General features: G+C 43.1%; 1 protein-coding gene across 3 annotated transcripts in view; it reads left to right on the top strand.

Moving 5' to 3' along the window:
- LOC139265700 (ATP-binding cassette sub-family C member 5-like) overlaps positions 1-20,718 on the top strand; it is a 315,900-nt gene that overhangs the window by 182,547 nt on the left and 112,635 nt on the right. For all 3 annotated transcript variants that reach the window (XR_011593604.1, XR_011593603.1, XM_070882951.1), the window contains exons 12-13: positions 1,652-1,723; positions 8,885-9,009. Coding sequence is in view for 1 of the 3 variants with exons in the window: in XM_070882951.1 (XP_070739052.1) it covers positions 1,652-1,723; positions 8,885-9,009 (197 nt within the window). In the remaining 2 variants the exon portion in view is untranslated. The remainder of the gene's footprint in view (positions 1-1,651; positions 1,724-8,884; positions 9,010-20,718) is intronic.

The raw sequence follows: 20,718 nt of genomic DNA, 5'->3' as shown, positions 1-20,718 counted from the left end.
TGCACCTCCACTTTTACTAATCTGTCACCATTCAGATAATAATCTGCCTTCCTGTTTTTGCCACCAAAGTGGATAACCAACATTTATCCACATTATATATCAATAGGCACACAATCCAGCCCTTTCATTATTTTCTCTACCTCTTATTAGGTTACCTCTAAGTCTACGCTGCTCTAAAGTTAGACCCAGCCCTTTAAACCTATCTGAATAACTATGGTTCTTTAAGCTAGGAATCATTCTTGTAGCTCTTCTGTGAACCTTTTTCAAGGCCACTATATCATCCATTATGTGAAGGGATTGTCCAGGATATGGGACACATGTGAAGATACCTGCTGTGCATATGTAAATATATCAACTATTAGAGCCTACTTTCAGACATTCACTGAGTGACTGGTTGTGCAACTATGTTTTCCTTTTCTTGGTTGAGGCCATCTTCTGCCACTGGTTGACACTACCTATCTCCTCACCCTCCTCCATGCCAAGATCCCTTTGTAGGGAAAAGGTGTTATAATGCATGCAGCAGGCAACAATCATTTTGGACCTTTTTTGCTGCGCTGTACTATCACATCAGAACTCAACAGCACAAGAATTAGGAGTAGGCCATAGGGCCGCCGAACCATATCCGCCATTCAATACGATCATGGCTGAACTTCGACCTCAACTCCGCTGTTGCTGAAACCTCCCCGCCGCACCTCCCCGCCGATCTCCATATCCCTTGATTCCCCTCGAGTCCAAAAATCTATCACAGCCTTGAATATACTCAATGATTCAGCATCCATAGCCCTTTGGGGTAGAGAATTCCAAAGATTCATAACCCTCTGAATGAAGAACTCTCCCTAGATTGGTCCTTTGTTTAATGTTGCTGATGGTCTGCACTAGCCATAACTGCAGTGGATAGCCTTGATCCTCGAGCAGCTATCCAGCCAGTCTTCTTGCATCTACATTATGTGTTCCTCCTTGCATCTTAAAAGTCATGGGGCTAAAAATTGAATTGACTAGCGGCACCAATTAAAACTCGCGAGGGGTGCTACCGGAGCGATAACGGGTTATCACCCGGGTGCAGCGACATTAGCACTGCTCGGCAACTGTCTTTGGCAGCGTCGCTAATACTTAGCCAGTGTACAACGACCCGGTAGCACCCTGGAAGCCAACTTCAATGACAGTGATTAGTGCCTTACCGTCTGGCACTAATCGTGCCAGAAAAAGCAAGCGTTCACAGCTGTCAGAGAAGCTCCCTGAAAGGGAACGTAAGATGTCATTGCACTTTATTTCCATGGATTTCACTTTCTTTGCTCTTTCTGATGTTCAAATTAGCTCCCTTGCAATTTTTTCTAAATTTTCAGATGCTCCAGCTAACCTTCTCTTTGAGTGCTATGATGCTGGTATTGTAACGTCAGAACTTCCGTAGCGCTCCCGCGATAGCACCCCACGATTCCAGTTTAGCGCCTTAAGAGAAGTGTGGAACGCTTCCATTAGCGCTCCACTTCACTCTTAGGGCACTAAAACTCAATATCGCTATTGCCAGCGCTAAATATCGTCCGGCGCTAAACTTTCCGTCCAGACAATGTTACCGCCTCAAACTGGCTAAAATCAATTTTTTCCCCCTGAATTATATCCTCATTGTAACTTTTGTTCCCCTTTTAATTTCTAGGGTAAACTGGTGGGAATCTGTGGTAGTGTGGGAAGTGGAAAAAGTTCCCTGATATCAGCTATTCTGGGTCAGGTAAGACCTGGTTCCATTTGAAATAATTTTGTTGTTTTAAAAAAAAATACCATAGAAATCTTTATACCTGTAACTGTTATTCTGAATAAACAAAGTGGTCTCTTTGTTTGATAGTATGTATTACCGTTAAAGATGACTTGTACACCATAGATATTTTTTTCTTAAAAAAAGGTTTAACATAGACTTGAACTAGATTAAGTTGTGAATAATATTAAAAGCTGGAAAAGCCTTCAATCATTGGAGAAGCTGCCCAGAAGAGTTGGAAGAAGAGCAAGATGAAGCAAATAGAACAAAGTTAATGGTAGGATTACTGCTTGTTGCATCATTTTAATTTCCATAACATTTCTTTCCACTTGTGGCATATTTTCACATCATGTAAACCCACTGTAATCAGCAACCATGCTTTCAATGAATATTGCATGTCACATGATTTCACAGGTACTACCCATCGCTTGCTCACTCATAACTAGAGTATGATTGGTTAGAGAACACATCTTCACCTTTCATATAATTAAAATCTCATGTTTAGTAATTGGATCCTCAGTTCCAATGTAGATACATTAAATCCAGTTGCCAGAATAAGTTGATGTTTCAAAGTTATTTGGAAATATGCTGCTGATCCTGATACTTCAGTCACTGAAGACAGACAGTCTCTATTTCTAACAATTTTAAGACTTTCGTGCATTATTGGACTGTAAAGGAAAAGGGACGCAAAGCAATCTGCCAAATAAATCACAGTCACTCTTGTTCAAGTGGAAACAATGATTTAATCTGTGAAGACATTTTGGCGTAGTGAATTGGTGCCCTTGAAGGTCAACATATGCCATTCCTGGGCAACATGCATAACTATCCACAAAATATTACATTGCAGTCCTGTTATATTTAATAAGTTAGATGAAAAAACGCTTATAACTCATTCAAGGGGGGTCTACTTTAAAGAGAAGGGAAATGAAAAGGGTCTGACAATTCCTCTAAATGGGCCTAAATGAAAAGGTGAGCTGGATAGGCTAAATAGTCTTTCCTCAATTCTGCATTCTTAAATTTTTGTAAAACTACAATTGTGTAAAACAGGACTCATTATACCAAGTCTCAGTAAGTGAGGATTAAATTGTGACTTGAAAACTTTTACTGGATCAAGGATTTGTTTTATATCAAGATTGCATAGACATAGATTTAGTTGGCACAATATATTTTCTTTTGTAAAGTTAATCTCATTTAATTTGAATAAAGGTGAGAAAGGTAACGATTTCCTTCGAAGCTTGCAGTATCAATCAAAGTTTGGTACGTTTAGAATACTGCATGCTATTTTGGTAATACCTTCAAAAAGACATTGATATGTTAAGGAGGATTTAGAGAAAGCAGTTTGCATAATTCCATGATGTAATACTTTAAATTACAAACAGAGACCAACAGAACTGAGTTTGTTTTCATTGGATAAAAAAATAATAATGTGGAATGATTCAGGTCATAAATAAAAAGATGGATAAAATAAATGTTTAAAAAAAAAGATGCTAACTTAGACTGGGATTGTAGAGCAAGTGAAAATACGCATAAAATTAAGAACCCTAAAGCAACATTGTAGAACCCCCACTCCCCAGCAGATATATGGAATAGACTCACAGCACATTCAGTTAATAGTATGTTAGGACATTTAAAATAAAATAAATACCTATTTAGAAATAGAATTGAAGGTTATAAGGATAAATGTAGACCTAAGATGATCAAATATTCTATGGAGCATAATGGCACATTGGATACATTACCTGTGAAATGCAATTAGTGAGAATTAGAATTCTGGGTTCTTGTCTCCTAAGTTAAATGAATTGAATAGAATGCAAGATAATATAATTGTGCATGGATTTTGGAAGGAACAGCCTTGATGGACCAAATTTTCTTTCCTTGTTCCATGCTTTATTATGCTCTATGTCTACTGGTGTTCATTGATATTGGAAGTGACTTTGGTTGTTCCCATTATTGTTTACCTCCCCATTCTCCTCAACTCAGTGACAATCTTTGTTTAAAATATGAAGTTAATGGACTGTGTATAGTTCACAAATTGCAGTAGGAAAGAGCAGTGAGATAGTTTATAAATTAATTGAAACAACAGAAAATGAGTAAATATGGTTGGCTGTGAAGACTGCAATGTTCTTGACAAATATGTGAAAAAGTCCATATGGCGGATGTTATTAATTCTGTTTGAATTTTTAAAGCATCCTTAATTGTCTTTTCACTAAAGTATTATGTGCATGGAATATTAACATGCTTTCCACCCAGAATACACTTCTTAATGTGAAAATGATGGTTAGAGATGACACTTGGGGCTGGACTTTTGGCTTTGATGATTTCGCGGCGGTAATGGCGGTGGGATGGTAAAGTTTGCGCCCGAGAACATTTTGCACCTCAGTAAGTAAAATTGGGCAGCTGAGTCAGGGAGCGCAGTGCTAAGGGAGGTGTTGTACACCTCGCTTAGGCGCTAGCTTGGGAAAATCCCGAGCTGAAGAGCAGGGCCGGGAGCGCTCCGACAGACGTCTGAAGAGAAACCCCCCCACCAAAAAAAAATCCATATGAACATTCCCAATACATAGGCCATGCCACCAGAACATAAATTGCGAAAAAAAATTAAAAGAAAAAACAATCACACTTATCTTAGGAGTCCATTACTTACCTCTCTGCAGTCGGTATCATTGACTGCCTGATTTCCCAGGCGTTCACTGCAGAGTGCGCTGCGGGGCGTATGGTCAGGCTGAAGTCAAAACTCGTGCCGGTGTTGCAACCAAGGGCATTGCACACCGGCGCAACTCTTCTGGGCAGTGCTGCTCAGCGCCGTCACAAAACCAGACCTGAGGATCCCTGTGGGGCGCTGAAGACCTCACCGTTGCCATTGCTGCCGCTCCGGGGTGAAAAACAGAATGCGGAGGATCCGAAAATCCGCCCCTTGAGCTTTCATTAAGATTCTTTTATGTTCAAAATTCACTTTTATAACACTTTGAAGTCTTACTTATTTTTCCAAATTATGCTTGGATTTTAGGCAATCATCTGATGGATTGATGTATGAAATCATAGGTTACACTTTGCTAGTTTCTCAAAGTGTTCATTTTGGACAACTGTATTCAAAATTGGTGGTCATTCTGCCCTGGCAAGGACTGAGGTTTCTGTCATGTTTGAGCCAGAGCCAAGGAGGTTGTACCTGACAAGATCACACTAAAACCTACTTCCTAACAAGAACTAATATTGAAAATGTTGCATTAAAGTATATCAAGCTTAAGTAGAGCTGAAATATGTTCTTTTGAACAAAACAAGTCAACTAGTCATTAAAATAGCATAATTATCATTTATAAATATTTAACAGCATTTAACTTTAAATTATCCCTGCAAGAAGTACCTGCTTTCAAACATGATAGATAGTGGCTCAGAGCTCCACAGAAGAGGCTATTGGGGATAATTTTAACTTTTGGTGATGGTGTAAAATGGGCGATATTGGACCAGCCACCCGTAATATACATCTCCTGATTTTCCTTTCCATTAACGTCTGGATTTCAAAGTAATTCATCATATCTGCAGTTCTTTTAGACTTTTCAGAGAGACTTGATAAGGTGCGATATAAATGGATCCATTAATTTATCCCAAAACCACCAACAGCTCTTATTTCTACTCAGTAACCTCGTGAATATATTATCCTAAAATTTGCTGTTTTCTACCTCTAATAGTGATACATTCCACTTCTTCTTTTAACATCAGCCAAGCATATAGGAACATAGGAACTGCTGCATGAAAAAGGATCCTCTCATTCACCATCTACCATCCTGATAGTCACCTGAAACAATGATAAGGAAGTTGTTGACTAATCATAGCAAATAATCTTAATTAGTCCACAACAAACCCAGAAATAACATAAGGTGAACACCAGTGGTGGAGAGCTTTAAGAACCATAGGTAAAAAGTCACCTTTTTCCTCCCAAGCATGTCACACTTATCACATGTCATGTCTCAAATTACTCATATACTGATCCCAATATGTTATTTTCTGGAAGAAATCTACCTAATTTGCATTTGAGTGAATCAATAATAACTGCTTCCACCATCTCCCTAAGGAGCCTGGCCCAAAGATTGACGACTCGCTCATAGGAACAGGAGTAGGCCAGTCAGCCCCTTGAGCCATTTCCGCCATTCAGTTAGATCATGGCTGATCTGTATCTTAACTCCATCTACCTGTATTAGTTCCGTATCCTTTAGTAAACTTGCCGACCAAAAATATTCTCTCATTGAAATATTGTTTCTGCATAGTAATTTTCAATTTACCCTACTTCAAGCACAGGACCTGACTTCTGACTCTATTGTTCTGGACAAGATAAAATAGTTTGTCATAAAATAGCTATCTAGTCCTTTTAGTATCCTAAAAAAATTTAATCATATCACCTGTCAACCTTCTCTTTCCCAGCAAGAATTTGTTCAATTTACATAATCGCTCTTAATAATCCAATCACTCCATCCCCTCAATCATTCTGGTTGTTCTTTTCTGTATCCTTTCAATAGCTAGATTATCCTTTTTGTACTGTGGCGACCAGAACTTTACAGAGTATTATGTCATGAGGTACATGTCCAGTGACTATCCTGTAAGATGTAATACAGGAAGCAAAGGAAAGAAAAACAACTGAAACACATTGGCTCAATTTTAACTCCTGGCTAAGAATGCGACAAAGTGAGCAGCCGACCCACCTGGGAATGGTAATGGGGAGGCTAGACCGATTTTAAGGGCTGCTCACCGACTTCACAACCAAAATGGCGGGAAGTTACCTGCCCCGCCGTCAAAATCGGGCAGCAGAATGCTGCTGCCGGGGCCTGGGGAAATGGTCCCAGGAGGGGAGTCTCAGCTGAGTAAAGGGGGATTCCCAGAGCATGGGAGGCCAAAGATTTCCTTATGGGTTCCATAGGAGCTCTCCTGCTCCACCTGGCCCACACAAGGAAACTTTAAAAAAAAGTTAAACTTGCCTTGCTGGACCTTGTTTGATCCTAGCACCTGCTTCTGGCAAATTTGGCCTTCTGGCCAAGCCATCACTGTTCCCCCATTCAGGGCTCAGGTTAAAATAGCAGATTGGGCTCTGATGACATCCAGAGTCCGATCTGCATATTTAAATTGGACCCCGTAACCTTAGGGAGGGCTGCTGAATCGTTGAGTATCTTGAAGGCTGAAATAGATAGATTTTTGGACTCTAGGGGATATGGAGATTGGGTGGGAAAGTGGAGTTGAAATCAAAGATCAGGCATGATTAATGACTTGGAAGAAGGGACTGAGTGTAACGTAGCCAAGTTTGCTGAAGATACAAAGATGGGAGGAAGAGCAATGTGTGAGGAGGACACAAAAATCTGCAAAAGGACATAGACAGGCTAAGTGAGTGGGCAAAAATTTGGCAGATGGAGTATAATGTTGGAAAGTGTGAGGTCGTGCACTTTGGCAGAAAAAAAATCAAACAGCAAGTTATTATTTAAATGGAGAAAGATTGCAAAGTGCTGCAGTACAGCGGGACCTGGGGGTACTTGTGCATGAAACACAAAAAGATAGTATGCAGGTACAGCAAGTGATCAGGAAGGCCAATGGAATCTTGGCCTTTATTGCAAAGGTGATGGAGTATAAAAGCAGGGAAGTCTTGCAACAGCTATACAGGGTATTGGTGAGGCCACACCAGGAATACATGCAGGCAGTTTTGGTTTCCATATTTACGAAAGGATATACTTGCTTTGGAGGCAGTTCAGAGAAGGTTCACTGGGTTGATTCCGGAGATGAGGGGGTTGACTTATGAGAAAAGGTTGAGGAGGTTGGGCCTCTACTCATTGGAATTCAGAAGAATGAGAGGTGGTCTTATCAAAATGTATAAGATTATGAGGGGGCTTGACAAGGTGATTTCAGAGAGGATGTTTCCACTGATGGGGGAGATTAGAACTAGAGGGTATGATCTTAGAAAAAGGGGCCGCCCATTTAAAACTGAGATGAGGAGAAATTTCTTCTCTCAGAGGGTTGTGGATCTGTGGAATTTGCTGCCTCAGAGAGCTGTGGAAGCTGGGACATTGAATAAATTTAAGACAGAAATAGACAGTTTCTTAAACGATAAGGGGTTATGGGGAGCGGGCAGGGAAGTGGAGCTGAGTCCACGATCAGATCAGCCATGATCTTATTGAATGATGGAGCAGGCTCGAGGGGCCACATGGTCTACTCCTGCTCCTACTTCTTATGCCTTCAATTTAAAATTGCAATCAGTGGGAAAAGAGTGGGTAAGTCCCCTGCTTCATTTTAGCTGACCCCCGAGTAGCTTCCTCTAGGTGGTGGGAAGTTACAATCGACCCCAACATTTCCAGAACCACCACAAGGTTAGTAATAAAATTAAAAAGCTGCAACATAACCAAAACATGTCAAAAAAATCAATTGCTACAGCTTTACTTTAAAGCATACAAATAATTGGAATTTTAAATATTTATAGTAGACGAATTGAGTCTAATTTTGAATCTTGTTTGACACAACCTTCTCTGCACTGATGTGCATTAGATAAATTGACTTGTTTTGTTTTCCTACCAGGATTCTACTAATATCACACAGCAGCTGGGTTCTTAATACAAGCAAGCTACTTCCTGTTTGTAGGTACAGACAACTTTTTGTGGAAAAATAAATGACATGAACATTTTGTAAAAGTGCCTGATATAAGCCCTGAATTTCAGCCAAAGGATTATGTCTTGGGGAGTAAGATTAATTAAATGAAAGTGACTTGGGTTGCTGCTGTTTGTGTTTCCATCGCCCCGCCCCCCCCAAACAGTGAAAAAATAGTACATTTTAGTGGAAATTAATATACATAGATTCGCTAACTATCAGTGATATTATTTTAGGTGACATGAGATGTTCTGTTTCTTTTACTTTTTGATGAAAATGTGATGTGCTGCAAAACTGTATATTGTTTTATCTGTTTCTTTTATCCTTATTTTCATTGGGAGATCTAGTGATCTTACAGTGCCTATATTTGTGAAAGACTTACTCAAATTTCTCAAGTATATTCCTGTTCATTGTCACCAGTAAATGCATGCTAGATTAATTAAAAAATTGCCAATGCAAGCTTTGAGTTCACCTTTGTATACGACTGCATTTGATTGACTGTGGTGTCTTCTATCCAACTTTTAGCTGATACTACTTGAAGGGACCGTTGCAGTGAGAGGCAGTTTTGCTTATGTAGCCCAACAGGCATGGCTTCTTAACGCATCTTTACGTGATAATATCTTGTTTGGCAAAAACTATGAGGAAGAAAGGTAAGAGTTCACCATTATTTTTGGGTTAGTTGTGTCCTTGCTAATGTTTTTCAGAATACAGTTCCACAGGTACCAGATGCTCTTCACTATTTCACCCAGACAGCCATGCTTCATGTGTGACACAGACAATGAATGTTGGCAGGCTCTTTGATAATGCCTAAATTCCACTCACATACATTTTTCTACTTTAATTCGTTTACAGATAGAGAGCTAATGATTATCTGTAAAATGTGATTTCATTGCTTCTTTTCAGCTGCACTGTGTGAAAGGGACAGAGTCACAAAGATAATAGCCTAGAAATTCGATTGCGCCATGGAAGTTGCTGACTGCACTCGGGTTAACGACTGCTGAAAATAGTCGTGCCGGTAGTAGAGAGAAATTTGAGCTGGGGACTAAAGATTAGTAGCCCAGCGCTAGTCTGACCGTGTAATGTCCTTGTGGTGGCGTTAGTGCAGGCATCAGTCTTGAATGTGCTGTCCAGAAGTGGTGTTGCATCTTCCAACAGCCTCTGGAAACTACGCTATGATTTTGCTAGACATTGTGGGATATTAAAGGGGCTATACATTTGCTTTTGAACTGATAAAATTGAAGTCAAAAAATGCATTTTTCAGTTCTTACAGCTCTACTGCCTTTGAAGGCCCTCCAGAAAGAAGGCTGGGGGACCACATCACCGAGGCCATCACTGCCAGCAGTGTCACCCCCACCAACTGGCTTCAGTGCCCAAACAAGCTTCATGACCTCAGACCAGTGGTCAAGGTCAGTGGATGCATCTTTGAAAGCCAACTCCAACCAACTCATCATTAGCCTCACGCACTTCTCAGTGCATGACTTATCCGCACCCAACCCCCCCTCCCCCCCCCCCCCGCCCCCCCTCCCCGTTCCCGTCCCTGTCCCGCTCAGTCACTTACGTACCAACAATCTGTACCAATCACAAGGCACACATCCATTCCTTGCTTCACCTCACCCCCATGGCAGAGACAGTTCTGGCCATTCTTGGCAGGGACATGGCTGAGCCCTTGGCCAGCGGCAGGGCTGGAAGGATGCAAGATGCTGGTATCTTACATAGAAACATAGAAACATAGAAAATAGGTGCAGGAGCAGGCCATTCAGCCCTTCTAGCCTGCACCGCCATTCAATGAGTTCATGGCTGAACATGAAACTTCAGTACCCCCTTCCTGCTTTCTCGCCATAACCCTTGATCCCCCGAGTAGTAAGGACTTCATCTAACTCCCTTTTGAATATATTTAGTGAATTGGCCTCAACTACTTTCTGTGGTAGAGAATTCCACAGGTTCACCACTCTCTGGGTGAAGAAGTTTCTCCTCATCTCGGTCCTAAATGGCTTACCCCTTATCCTCAGACTGTGACCCCTGGTTCTGGACTTCCCCAACATTGGGAACATTCTTTCTGCATCTAACCTGTCTAAACCCGTCAGAATTTTAAACGTTTCTATGAGGTCCCCTCTCATTCTTCTGAACTCCAGTGAATACAAGCCCAATTGATCCAATCTTTCTTGATAGGTCAGTCCCGCCATCCCGGGAATCAGTCTGGTGAACCTTCGCTGCACTCCCTCAATAGCAAGAATGTCCTTCCTCAAGTTAGGAGACCAAAACTGTACACAATACTCCAGGTGTGGCCTCACCAAGGCCCTGTACAACTGTAGCAACACCTCCCTGCCCCTGTATTCAAATCCCCTCGCTATGAAGGCCAACATGCCATTTGCTTTCTTAACCGCCTGCTGTACCTGCATGCCAACCTTCAATGACTGATGTACCATGACACCCAGGTCTCGTTGCACCTTCCCTTTTCCTAATCTGTCACCATTCAGATAATAGTCTGTCTCTCTGTTTTTACCACCAAAGTGGATAACCTCACATTTATCCACATTATACTTCATCTGCCATGCATTTGCCCACTCACCTAACCTATCCAAGTCACTCTGCAGCCTAATAGCATCCTCCTCGCAGCTCACACTGCCACCCAACTTAGTATCATCCGCAAATTTGGAGATACTACATTTAATCCCCTCGTCTAAATCATTAATGTACAATGTAAACAGCTGGGGCCCCAGCACAGAACCTTGCGGCACTCCACTAGTCACTGCCTGCCATTCTGAAAAGTACCCGTTTACTCCTACTCTTTGCTTCCTGTCTGACAACCAGTTCTCAATCCACGTCAGCACACTACCCCCAATCCCATGTGCTTTAACTTTGCACATTAATCTCTTGTGTGGGACCTTGTCGAAAGCCTTCTGAAAGTCCAAATATACCACATCAACTGGTTCTCCTTTGTCCACTTTACTGGAAACATCCTCAAAAAATTCCAGAAGATTTGTCAAGCATGATTTCCCTTTCACAAATCCATGCTGACTTGGACCTATCATGTCACCATTTTCCAGATGCACTGCTATGACATCCTTAATAATTGATTCCATCATTTTACCCACTACTGAGGTCAGGCTGACCGGTCTATAATTCCCTGTTTTCTCTCTCCCTCCTTTTTTAAAAAGTGGGGTTACATTGGCTACCCTCCACTCCATAGGAACTGATCCAGAGTCAATGGAATGTTGGAAAATGACTGTCAATGCATCCGCTATTTCCAAGGCCACCTCCTTAAGTACTCTAGGATGCAGGCCATCAGGCCCTGGGGATTTATCTGCCTTCAATCCCATCAATTTCCCCAACACAATTTCCCGACTAATAAAGATTTCCCTCAGTTCCTCTTCCTTACTAGACCCTCTGACCCCTTTTATATCCGGAAGGTTGTTTGTATCCTCCTTAGTGAATACCGAACCAAAGTACTTGTTCAATTGATCCGCCATTTCTTTGTTCCCCGTTATGACTTCCCCTGATTCTGACTGCAGGGGACCTACGTTTGTCTTCACCAACCTTTTTCTCTTTACATACCTATAGAAACTTTTGCAATCCGCCTTAATGTTCCCTGCAAGCTTCTTCTCGTACTCCATTTTCCCTGTCCTAATCAAACCCTTTGTCCTCCTCTGCTGAGTTCTAAATTTCTCCCAGTCCCCAGGTTCGCTGCTATTTCTGGCCAATTTGTATGCCACTTCCTTGGCTTTAATACTATCCCTGATTTCCCTAGATAGCCACGTTCATACGTTATCCTCCTGCTCGCATCCACTTCTTGCTTTCCCGCCCTCCCCTCACCACAACTCTATCCTTGTGCCTTCCTCATTTCACAAACCCAAGAAATGCAGCCTGCCCAGCCAGTTGTTGACCAAGAAGAGGGAAAGGAGAGTGAAGAAGAAGAAACACCATCACTCGATTTGACATTCACAGCCACCAGCTCCTCAAGGTCAACCAGCTAGGCCATTTGCAGTGTTCCCCACTTAAAGTCAGCAGCCTTCTACCAGCCATGCTGCAGCCACTGAGGTAGCACAGCATATGGAGGGAGTCATCGGAGAACCAGGGTGCAGCCCTCTGCCTCTGTGCAGTTATTGTCAGTGTTTGCAGCACTCTCATGCTGTAGTACACTGACAGCATTATGTTCGATGACACTTCAAATATAATGTGGCCATGGTCCCTTTAAAGATCCCGGCTGAAAACGCGTCATGAATAACGTAACCAGACCCACCCCATCTCATTGGGCTGGGTAACTTGCTGGATGGGCTTAATAGGCCCCATTAAGGTAAGTTCATTTGCAACAGTGGGATGGAGCCAGCAGCAAGGTCGCACCCGACATGACTGCTGCCTGAACTGGACCCGCCAAGATAAAGACAATTTTGGCTAATGTTTCTTTATATTAATCTAGCAAACACAAATTTAATGGTTAAGAATGTAGCAGTCGTAAACTGGGATGATTGTTTACTATAAATAAGCAGGCTATTTTCTTCCTTTAATGAAACTGTCAGGGAATCAGCAGTAGGAAACTCTTGATAATTGAATTGAGTCACACTTGAAGTGAATGCAAGTTGGAGAATCAATGCTACAGTGTTTTAGCCCTATCTTCAACCCACGATCCTTTTAAGTGCAGTTCCCCACTGGAGCTGTTGTTAGAAATGGTCAAGGTTAAGGCTATCTCTGGTCACGTTAATAATTAGGATCAACTGTAAACCAATCTGGTGGACATATTGTATTTAATCAGAGTTCAAGATGGAATATAACACATTAGTTATACAGCAAAAACATACAACCATAACAAGTAGTTGATACCAATCCGATTGGACAAACGGCTGGCGCATGTGAGCAGTTCTCTTTAGCTTGCAGTCTGTTTCTCTTTGTCTAGAGCTTCCTTCGGTAAAGCATGGGATCACTCTTGAAGAGTGTTTGATCAGCACAACTTCTGTTTCACTCTCCCCTCACACCGTTTGTGAGAACAACCTTGCGAAGGCTACATTTATTATCTTTTTAGGGGTGGGACTGACATGGGACATTGACAAGACCTTTTGACCTATAGAGGTTCCCCCAAAAACTTGTTATCCAATGCTGTATCAAGTTCTTTGTTTCGATTCTGAATGAAAGCCCGCCATAAAGATGTCTTCTGATTTTCTTGGCCACATGTCTTTCTTGTTTATACTTCCCAGCGTTTCTTCCAGTGGAAATCGTTTCATCTCTCTTGTCCCTATTCTCTCGGGTACAATCCTGAAGCCCAAACCTGAAAACTGCTCGCTTCAGAGTCGTCATCTCCTTTACGATGTAGCAACTTGTTTATGTTAACTCTCATAATTTCCATCCATTCTTGTAAATGTAGATTCTTTTCTCTCAATCTGGTTCAGTAAAATTACTGAGTCGAATACCTCTTGTGCTTTGAACAAAGCAGTCTTTATTTTACCGGCCGGCAAGACTTATCAGACAGAGGATATACATTCTCGATCGAGCGTACACACTCCCTATGGATAAGTGGCGTTACATTGTCAAGGCACGATGGTTATACATTTTCGGCAAAAGATAACAAGATAGGGCTAGAGTGGCATCCCAGCTCAGCCCATCTCTTTTGATCCCTCCTTCCCTTTGTCCACTCATAAGCCGACCCAAGCATGGTCCGATTTTAAACAAAGACCTTCTGTCAATGTTTCAGGTTAATAACATGATTTAATAAGACCTTGAGGTTTTTCTGCAAGCTGTGGGTTTTGTTTCAATATGTGTTAGTGTTGTAACATTTCGCAGTCTCGAGTCTGAGATGTCATGGCTATTCCTCCATGAATTGTTTGTTAGCTTATACTGTCCCGATACGATTCCCACGTTCTCAACTTCAATGTCTCTATACATTTTTAAACATTCACATTCCCCCCTTTTATCATTCCATGATAACACTTAGGATCATTCTAGGAGTAAAATGTATAGGGAACGTGAACACACCCAACATCCAGAAAAGTTCCCATTTTGCGCATAAACATAAGACATAGTCCAATTATTTTGCTGATTAAAAGAGTTCAGTTTTCCCGTCTCTCTTCTCAGGTCACCGTCGGTGTAGCTGGCTGTCTATCACTACGGGTAAAAGTTCAAACTGGTCCACGTTCCAATTAGGATGCCAACGGCCTTGTTCAGCTATGGAGAAGAGGAAGTCTTGAACAGAAACAGGAGTTAGAATAACCAGTAAAATAGGTTCGTTAGGGGGTGGTGAGCTTGCAGTGGTGCAGGTGAACCCAGGCACTTTTCCCCTCAACCTTGGCTGCAGTGGGGGTAGTGAGTAACACCTGAAAAGACCCCTCCCATTGTGGCTCTAATCCCTTCCGAATCCATACTTCCCTGGTGCCACGAGGGACAATTCGGGTAAAACTGGGAGGTCGAGGTGAGCATCTTGAACCTGGTTGTGAGCTAGTCGCAGAGCCTGAGTCAGAGAAAGAACATAGGAGGTCATCAGTCGAGCTGAGATACCATATCTAGGAACAATTTCCCTCATTAACACCTTAACAACAGTTTGAGCCTTATTGTCCAGGTTAGGGTAGGCTTCAAGTCATCTGCTAAACACATCTACTATTACTAACACATATTTGTAACACTGAACTTTTTGCAACTCCAACTGAAATGTCTCAAAGGGACCTTCAGGTAGGGGCGTTTTACCCCAATCACAGGGGACTCCCTTCCCAGGATTATGTTGCTGGCAAACCAGGCAACGACTACTGATGTTCTGGGCGAGCGCCTGGAGTCTAGGATGCCACCAAGTAGCCAAAAGTGTGTCACTCGTGGTCCTTGCTCCACAATGAGTAGCAAAATGCATACGTTCAATAACCCATAGAGCCAACTCGTCAGACATGCAAGTCTGTTCCGCGGGAGTGGTCCAGAGTTTAGAAACATTGTCATAAGTACATGCATAATATTTCCACAACAGTTTATCTTTTTCAGGAGCGTCCTCCTGTGCTTTTATAACATCTTGGATGGTTGGCATTGGTTTTTCCGAGGCTAACTTATCCTTCGCAGGATTTTTAGTCTGACTCATAATTTTGGGCACTACCATCTGTTGGTCACGAGAGGCCTGTTTGGCCTCTTGGTCAGCACAACGATTCCCTATATCAACCAGAGAATTTCCGGCAGTGTGGGTGGTACATTTGACAATGGCAATGCGTTTGGGGAACATGAGGGCTTGCAACGAATCAGACACTAGCTGTTTATGAGATATCTCATTCCCCTGTGAGGTTAGGAATCCCCTATTTTTCCATAATTGTCCAAAATCATGGGCCACCCCAAAGGCATACCTAGAGTCGGTATAGATATTGACTTTGAGATCTTTGGCCAAGATACAGGCTCGGGTGAGGGCGAATAGTTCAGCTTGTTGAGCAGAATAGGCAGTTTCAAAAGCGGCAGATTCCAAGACCTGATTCTCCTGGTTTACTATGGCGTATCTTCCCTGACTGATGTGGCCTCTTAAATTAAAGATAAACAATCATGACTGGGTTCTTCCTCATCTTGGGGTGGCTCAGTAAGAAAACAGGCCGGATTAATTGCAGTACAGTGCCGAAAGGTCAGCTTAGGATTGTTTAGTAAGTAGATCTCATATCTGCTTTGCCTGGCCATGGTAAGGTGTTGAGTCTGCAGTTGGCCCAGGAGGGCAGCTACGGAGTGAGATGTGTTAAGACAACGGTAGCACAGTCTTTCAGAATTGTACAATACAGTTGAAAGGGCCGGTCATAGAGGGGCCGGCCCAAAGCCGGAGCTTGCAGCAGGGCTGTCTTTAGTTCCTTAAAGGCTTGGACGTCTACGGTTTCTATTTCAAAGCTGCCTTACTTATTTGTATACGGGGTGAGGTGCTTAGTCATCAGGGCAACATTAGGGATCCAGGATCTGCAGTAATTGATCATCCCCAAACACTGTCGCATTTGTTTAGCCGTGCTAGGGACTGGAAACTGGCAAATTGGTTCGACTCGGCTAGCCTCCAAAGCTCGGTGGATACTCGGTATTGCCTGTGATAACCCACTTGGGAGGGGTCCTCTGCCCACACATGAGGATCCACATAGTCAGGTATGTCAGAGCCAGTATGATGCTGCAGAGTCTTAAGACCTTCTCGGGGTCCCCGTGGAATTGGACTGTTCGGCCATGTTTTACAATTTGCACATCCCGGCTGGTAGGGTCAGCCTCGTCTATAGCCTGGCGCACCATAACTCCCAAATCTTTAGCGTGGTGGGGAGGTAATACTTCACGAGTAATATGTGGTGCCACCGTTGGGGGCTGTCCATTTCCACAAAATCTGCCTTCCCTTCCGGTCCAGTCACTCTAGCCCTTAATAGAATTTACTTCACTTCCCCTTCGTGATCCTGATAAAAGTTCTGCAGGTCCTGATTCTTTCCACTGGGATCGTATGCTAGGGTCACGTGATAGGGTGCCTGCGGCAGGTCCAGAGACCACCACTGAGGGGATCTAGTGGTATAATACTGCCGCTTAAGGGTTCCCTGTTTTGCAATAATCCCATCATCTCCACACTCCAAATGCAACTGGAATTTGCAGAGGAGGTCTCTAGCCATCAAGTTACAGTCCAGATTGGTTGTGATAACAAATCGATGTTCCACCGATTCTTCCTGGTAACCCATTTTAACCGGTTCTGACACCGGGAATGTAGAGATTTGTCCCAGGAATCCTGAAAGTTTCTGTGTTTCAGTAGAGGCAGGGAGTTTAAGCTTTGATTGTACAGAAGACATGAAGGCTCCCGTATCTATCAAAAAGGGTTGTCACTCATTCAGAATTTTTAACAATATCATTGGTTCGTCGTCCGGGGAGGATCCCTGCACAATCAAGCTGCGTAGTCAATCGGGGGACAATTGACCAAAGGGGTTGTTCTGGGAGAAGTTAGTGTAAGATCCTCCTCTCCCCCCTTGCCCCCCTCCTCTTCCTCCTCTTCCTTTTCCATGCTGACGGTAGGGGCAATTTTTATTCCAATGTCCTTCCTGTCCACAATTAAAACAGTCAATTCCTCTTACCCAGTCCTGGCCTCTTCCCATACCATGCCGGGGACAATAGGGAGGTTTATTAGCAGGGCTCGGGCCGTTTGGTTGTTTAGTATAACCGTATCCTTGCTTATTTATCCAATCCTGTATGCAACACTGCGGTTCTATTGATCCTTCCTCCCGAGATGGCTCTTCCTTTCTAGTCACGTATTCAGTCTTGACCTGGGTTGGGGGCGCACCTCCCCCCTCCCCTTTCTTTTCCTGCCAATAATATCTAACTGCCCTTTCCATTTGTCCGGATAGCGTGAGCAATCAAATAGTTGTTCGAAGATCACATAGACATCTATAGTGGGGTGGTCTGCAGCTTGTTGTGCATCAGGGTTTGGCATTGGTCTGACAGGGAATTGGTGTCGGGACTTTGGGATCTTGGAAATCATTTCTAGGTCGGAGGATGTTTCGGAGCTGTCTGACCGCTTGACAGTTCTGCGTCTCGATCGGCGGGGGTGTTTGCTATGTCTTTCACAACTTGGTCTGGTAGATTGACTAGAAGATTTATGGGACTGTCTGTGAGTGAGATATAGTTCTGCCCTTTCGAGTGTGAGATCTGGTCCTTTCGGCTATATTGCTTGTGAACTGGGGATCCAAATCGCTATCAGAGGATGAGGAGTCAGTTTGGGTTTGTTGCTTTGGTGGTATGGGGTTATTTTTAACTCCTCTCGCCGGAGTGTAAGGTGGAGGGTGTTGGGAAGAGGACTGGAGCAAGGGGCCAGGGGGTGCGGGAGGCGCCGTTGGGCGCTGAGTCAGTGACCACTCATCAATTTCATCATCAGCCTCGGTTAACACAAAGCCAGCCATTTTACTACGTAGTCGGTCAATACCTTTCTCAGAGGTCCCAGAGGATCTCTTAGTAAGTTTCTCGTGCGCACATTCTTTTTTTAAGACGTCTACAGTTTTAACATGTGTTCTCTCTGTCAATGAAAGTCCTAATTTAATAGCATTTGTTTGCCAACTTGACAGAAGTGATGCATCTTTTAATTTTTGACAATCCCTGTGCTTTCTTTTTACTACCTCTACGCTTCTAGTGCCACCTAGAGGCCACTGGTCATCTCCTAATAATTTGTTCAGGGCTCCTGATAATTTTCTAAAGTCTTCAGCTCTCTCAGGGAATTCTTCACATAACTTTTGTAGCGGACTACCCACATCCGTTGTTTTATCCAACTGATTACCCATTACCGTGTCGTTACGCGTTCACGTAGTCGTGCGATTTAAACAAACTTAAAACAAACAGACTTTACTAAAACTAACACAAAGCCACGTCACCCCACGGCTCGCGTCGTCACGCGATTCAAACTTGAAGTAAACAGACTTAACAAACTTACTAAACTAACACAAAGCCGCGTCGCCCCGCGGCTCGCGTCGCCGTGCGATTCCAACTTAAAGTAAACAGACTTAACAAACTTACTAAACTAACACAAAGCAACGTCGCCCCGCGGCTCGCGTCGCCGCGCGATTCCAACTTAAAGTAAACAGACTTAACAAACTTACAATAAACGGACTTACAAAAATCAGCACTGACTTGATATTTCGTGGTTCGCGTTGCTGCGCGTTCGCGTCGGCCCACGTTCACTCGGGCGCGCACTCGCGCCGCCGCACATCTTGCGTCACCACGCGTTAGCGCCGCTGCGTGTCTGCGTCAGCCCTCCACTCGGCCGCACGCTCGCGCCGCTGCACGTCTCGCGTCACCATGCGTTAGCGCCGCTGCGCGTCTGCATCAGCCCTCCACTCGGCCGCACGCTCGCGCCGCTGCACGTCTCGCGTCGCTGCGCGTTCGCGTCGGCCCTACCTTCCGAGTTGCTGCGTGATTTAAATTCAATCAGTGCCTAGACGGGCCAAGTGATACACGGTCGACGTCATACCTGATTTGAACACCTATCCTCTATTTAATTCCCTGTGAGCCTAATTTTCTAAATTTGATTTCTTATGAGCCTTATTTAATTTCTTTTCGTCTCCAAATTTCCCTATCCTTTCGCGTCACTGCGCAGTTTAAATCCAATCAGTCAATGAAAGCCCTAATTTAATGGAGTTTTTCTGCCTACTGGACAGGAGTGATTTTTTTCTTTTAGACTGCAGTGGAATTTTTCTCATAATTTAAAATCTCAGTACATTTGTTTTTAGCATCTATTTAGTACGTTACTTTTTTTTTGTCTTTTCCATAACTAGAGAGAAGTCTGGCACGTAGGCTGTGGACTGCTTTTCATTATCTCAATTGTTCCAGCCTCAAGGTCGTGTTATTTTTTTTTAATCCTTTTGAATCCATCTCAGTTGTTTTGCTGTGCCTTCTCTGAATGTTTTCTTTCAACAAGTTTTTCTTTTTTTTTCAACAAACCTATCCTTTGTGCATTTCCTGGTTCCGTAACTTATCATCCGAATATACGTAATTCAATAAGGTTCACACTCTTAAACTTCCCACATACAGGACAACACTACGAAGGGTTAAAGAAACTTTCATTCTGTTTGAAAAAGTAAGTGGAGCTAAAACAAACCACAACTCCCCGGCTTTTTTTTACAATAAAAATCACAGAAGCATTTCTCATTTAAACAGACGTTCACAAGAGTCTCTTTTCTTTCCTATTAATTTTCGGATCCATGATTGATCATCTATCCCTATCTAGCTCTAACTATAACCTATCTTTCCAAGTCGCCGCTTGGTTTGCGTCATCGCGCAATTTCCCTATCTCTATCCCTATTCTAAGTTTGAAAGGTATTCACCAGATTGTCCTGGATCTCGTTCAGACACTACCTGAGAACCAGCGAGTGGCTAAACTTTCCTCAGACTTTTGAAACCGGGGGAAACTGGAGCAGTATTGAAATCATACTCACTCCAGTGGCCACTTTCCCCTCGTCTCGTCCAAGGCTAGTCTGGCTCTTAATTCGCAAGTTTTCGGCAGTCGTCCGTTGAGATCCCACTTCTGACACCAAATGTAAATGTAGATTCTTTTCTCTCAATCTGGTTCAGTAAAATTACTGAGTCGAATACCTCTTGTGCTTTGAACAAAGCAGTCTTTATTTTACCGGCCGGCAAGACTTATCAGACAGAGGATATACATTCTCGATCGAGCGTACACACTCCCTACGGATAAGTGGCGTTACATTGTCCAAGGCACGATGGTTATACATTTTCGGCAAAAGATAACAAGATAGGGCTAGAGTGGCATCCCAGCTCAGCCCATCTCTTTTGATCCCTCCTTCCCTTTGTCCACTCATAAGCCGACCCAAGCATGGTCCGATTTTAAACAAAGACCTTCTGTCAATGTTTCAGGTTAATAACATGATTTAATAAGACCTTGAGGTTTTTCTGCAAGCTGTGGGTTTTGT

The sequence above is a fragment of the Pristiophorus japonicus genome, chromosome 6 (genome assembly GCF_044704955.1).
Source record: "Pristiophorus japonicus isolate sPriJap1 chromosome 6, sPriJap1.hap1, whole genome shotgun sequence".
NCBI lineage: Eukaryota > Metazoa > Chordata > Chondrichthyes > Pristiophoridae > Pristiophorus > Pristiophorus japonicus.
The sequence above is the reverse complement of the archived record's forward strand: the minus strand, read 5'-3'. Positions and strand labels throughout refer to the sequence as shown.